Source organism: Andrena cerasifolii, chromosome 6, assembly GCF_050908995.1.
Source record: "Andrena cerasifolii isolate SP2316 chromosome 6, iyAndCera1_principal, whole genome shotgun sequence".
NCBI lineage: Eukaryota > Metazoa > Arthropoda > Insecta > Hymenoptera > Andrenidae > Andrena > Andrena cerasifolii.
Genome location: NC_135123.1, coordinates 12,225,907 through 12,229,250, shown reverse-complemented (window position 1 = coordinate 12,229,250; position 3,344 = coordinate 12,225,907). Strand labels below are relative to the sequence as shown.

The 3,344-nt window shown below is 38.3% G+C and overlaps 1 protein-coding gene across 1 annotated transcript; it reads right to left on the bottom strand.

Moving 5' to 3' along the window:
* Window positions 1-130: 130 nt before the first annotated feature.
* LOC143370416 (uncharacterized) lies at window positions 131-1,835 on the bottom strand. Its single transcript, XM_076815511.1, has 4 exons — window positions 1,586-1,835; window positions 1,311-1,522; window positions 845-945; window positions 131-775 (listed from the first exon to the last, which is right to left on the bottom strand). Exons 1-4 carry the CDS (start codon window positions 1,779-1,781, stop codon window positions 595-597), a joined length of 690 nt encoding a protein of 229 aa, XP_076671626.1. The 5' UTR covers window positions 1,782-1,835; the 3' UTR covers window positions 131-594.
* Between the last annotated feature and the right edge of the window lie 1,509 nt (window positions 1,836-3,344).

Here is a 3,344-nt window from a genome sequence, read left to right as displayed (position 1 = left end):
CTGGTGGGTTTACTTCGCCCGATTCACATTCCAAATTCACTTCCTTGGAACAAGAAGGAAGGGTTGATACCCTTAGCTCTTGTATCCTAATATCCTTAGGACTTAATTTCCCTTGATCTTTTACATTTTGGTAAAAAAATGGTGGGATGATTTTTCGAAAATGTTTGAAAATGAAATTTCTCTATTTCACAGCGATTCTACATTCATGTATCGATCTTAGTATTCGAACGATTGCAGATTTATCTGGGACGATATAATATAATTATTTTACAAATAGATGGGCAGGAATATGTGTAATGGGCAATAGCAGGTAAGATTCTAGGTGTCTGATTGCTTTACTACAGAATACAAGAGTGAAAGAGGTAATATCAAGGTTAACTTGGATAGTATAAATGTTAGCGGTGATATTCTTCCTTTTAGTAGTTCTAAGGGTAGCTATTTATCAAAAGGAATTGTTCATTGGTAGGGTATAATTGAACTCTACTTTAAGATATTGCAAGTGGTGAATTTGGTCGTTGTTTCTCGAAAACAGGCTATTCGCGGAATAGGGTTTCGAGTAATTTAAATGCAACGTTATGACAGCGATAGAAGTGTTTATGATATCGAAGTTTGTCGAAGTGCCTCTGTCATGTATATTACATAAGCTGCCATCATGTAATCGTTAATAGTACGTCGTATCGTCCATCCTTGGTAAAATCCTTCTGGAGTTAACGCGCAACTTGTCAGAAGATAGGGGTAATTAGCAACCAGCGCGTAATAGTTACGTACTGAATATCTAAAGTGCACGTATAAATTTATAATGAAACGGGTTAATCATAAAATTTCGAAGATTCGGTATACTTACGCGAAATACCCATTAACGAACACCCAGGCGAAGATGGCGCGTCTAGGTGTATTCGTTTTACTTCGACGAGAACTATTTTCCAGTGGTGAAGTTTCGATTTCCTGGAATCAAAGAGAAATATATTTGTACCTTCAACGGTATAAGAAAAAATACACGTCACGTTTGCATAAAATTGGACAGATCTCTCAGAAGCTGAGACTACCTAGAGAATAGTGCGTTTCAAATTGCTTTCATTGCTTCCCCTAGGTGTTGAACCTATTCAAACTTTAGTCTATACGAAAAGGATAACGTTAAGTGCCGCGATGTCATTTGCATGCATCTTTAAAAAACTATCAAGAGAATCGAATTATTCCATTTTATTTCTAAAACTCAGACAAGGTTGCCTTTAAGAATAATTGTAAATTTCCTTTCGAATATCACACAAGTTCCTGTTATAATATTACAACGGCGGGTGGAAACCGAGTACCTGCGATTGCATTCTCGTAAAATTGCGTAATTTTATTATATCGAGGACAGATAAACTGGTGACGATGCAGGCACCAAGAAGATAATATCCATGATGATAGCACAGAGAATAAATCAGACTAGCCATGCCGAGGATGTCTAGAAATTCGTCAAAAACATTGAATTTCCCTTTGTTTTTATCTTCTTCGAGCTCTATCATTTCAGGATCGAAGCCTGAAAAATAAGGATCAGTTGAAACTAATCATAAGACGAAATAGGATGCGCAAGCACCCTTACTGTATTCTTTGATGAAGAGTTTGTACACGAGAGCGAGCAAGGATCTCACGCCAATCATCGCGATACCGTTGCACGTGTACATAAAATGGGGAAGAAATTTGTGATACTGATCGTAGGAGTGCTTTATCAGGGTGTGGAGGCAAGATCCACATGTCAGCAATAAGCACGAGCACGAAAAGATAGATTCTACTATCATAGCATCGTTTCTGCTACTAACTATTATATGTACACAGTAGACCAACTATTTCAAAGTGGGAGTATCCCGTTCTTAAAACTTTCGCTACTGGAATCATTAAATAACGAAGAAAGATTTTCACAATGCGACTCTGCTTCAGTAAAACAATTTATATTACTGAATTCCGCAAAAATAAAAATTTAGCGCAACGATAGGAACGTAAAATGATAGAAAAGATTGTCAAGTTCCATTATGTTATTAACCTAAACGATCCCTAGAATAATTCACCGATATAACTGATGAGCCTGATATTGTTCAACATTCTATCGACTATTTAATCGAACACCTAAACTTGTCTGCGAATCAAACAGTATCGTTATGGTGTGGGTCGATCGAATAGATACGAAACAGAGCAGTTTCGTATGGCAAGCACTTTGAGACGATGATTCGAGGCATGACCGATAAAGATGAGTTAGAAACGTGCGAAAATATATACAGAACGTCCGTGATATGACGCTATGCGAAATATATTCATTATCGTGTTTTGTGAGTTGTTTGCGATGTACATGGCAATAGCAGCAGAGCATGTTAGCGTGACCGATCGAATTGTCGAGAGCGATAACGATTCCATTTATTGCAACAGTACCAATAACACTACAATGAAAGACACCACTGTAAGTACCCGGCACTCCTCGATACACCTTGACTGTCGCCATGTTTAACACTACAAAACGGTACCGTTCGTAGCAATGTTAAAGTGGCGGTACATAACCAATTAGAAATTGCTGTCGAAGCTAATTGCACCTATCGCGATTTAATTTAGCCGTCACTAAGTAATATTGTGTATTATAGAATGTTAATTTTTATACTACGGCAACAGCGACAAAATTGAGGAAGGATAATTATATAAGAAATGAAATGTTGCCAACGATCGATGGAGAAACGAGCATGTATCATGCGGATTGCACGAATCTGTCTGCCATCCTCGAACAGTGGCGGATGAAGGCGATTGTACAGAATACCAACGGTTCGACCGTGGAGAACCGTTTCACGATGCAGAATAAAGATTTCGAATCGGTTTACGTCGAAGAGGCACGACACAAATCGAAAAACAGTATCCCCCAGAGGGATCACAAAGTCAGTTATCATTATCCTTTTACAGATTACATACACACTCGTTTCTGCCTCGATTTCCCGTCTGTAAATAGCTATCACAAACCGTATCGTCGACTCGCCAGGAGTTTACAGTCAATAACGACTAATTACGAATCCAATTTAAGACACAGCCGCAGTAAAACGAAGAGGACTAGGAGATCGTCCAATTTGTTTTTTCGTGGCAAACGGAGAAGATCGAGTCTGAATGTTTCGACTACTGAAAGCCTGAAGCTGCAAGGACCTTGGAATAAGACATTCTTATTGCAGAGATTGTTTGAAGTATCGCATTTCCAACCAAATGAGAGCAATATCGGGAATGAAACACTATTTACGAAGGGAAATTTTAATTTTTATCGGACCTCGGGACCAATTACTAGGAGAACGATTAGTTTCGTTAAGAAAAGAAGAAAACGGGATGTTAGGAAGAGA

Excerpts from the sequence above, each read along its gene's own strand:
- LOC143370416 (XM_076815511.1), bottom strand. The coding sequence starts at position 1,781 with ATGATAGTAGAATCTATCTTTTCGTGCTCGTGCTTATTGCTGACATGT. Across the intron at positions 946-1,310 it reads TTACGAGAATGCAATCGCAG|GAAATCGAAACTTCACCACT; the intron begins GTACTCGGTTTC and ends CTTTGATTCCAG. Across the intron at positions 776-844 it reads TTCGTTAATGGGTATTTCGC|ATATTCAGTACGTAACTATT; the intron begins GTAAGTATACCG and ends CGTGCACTTTAG.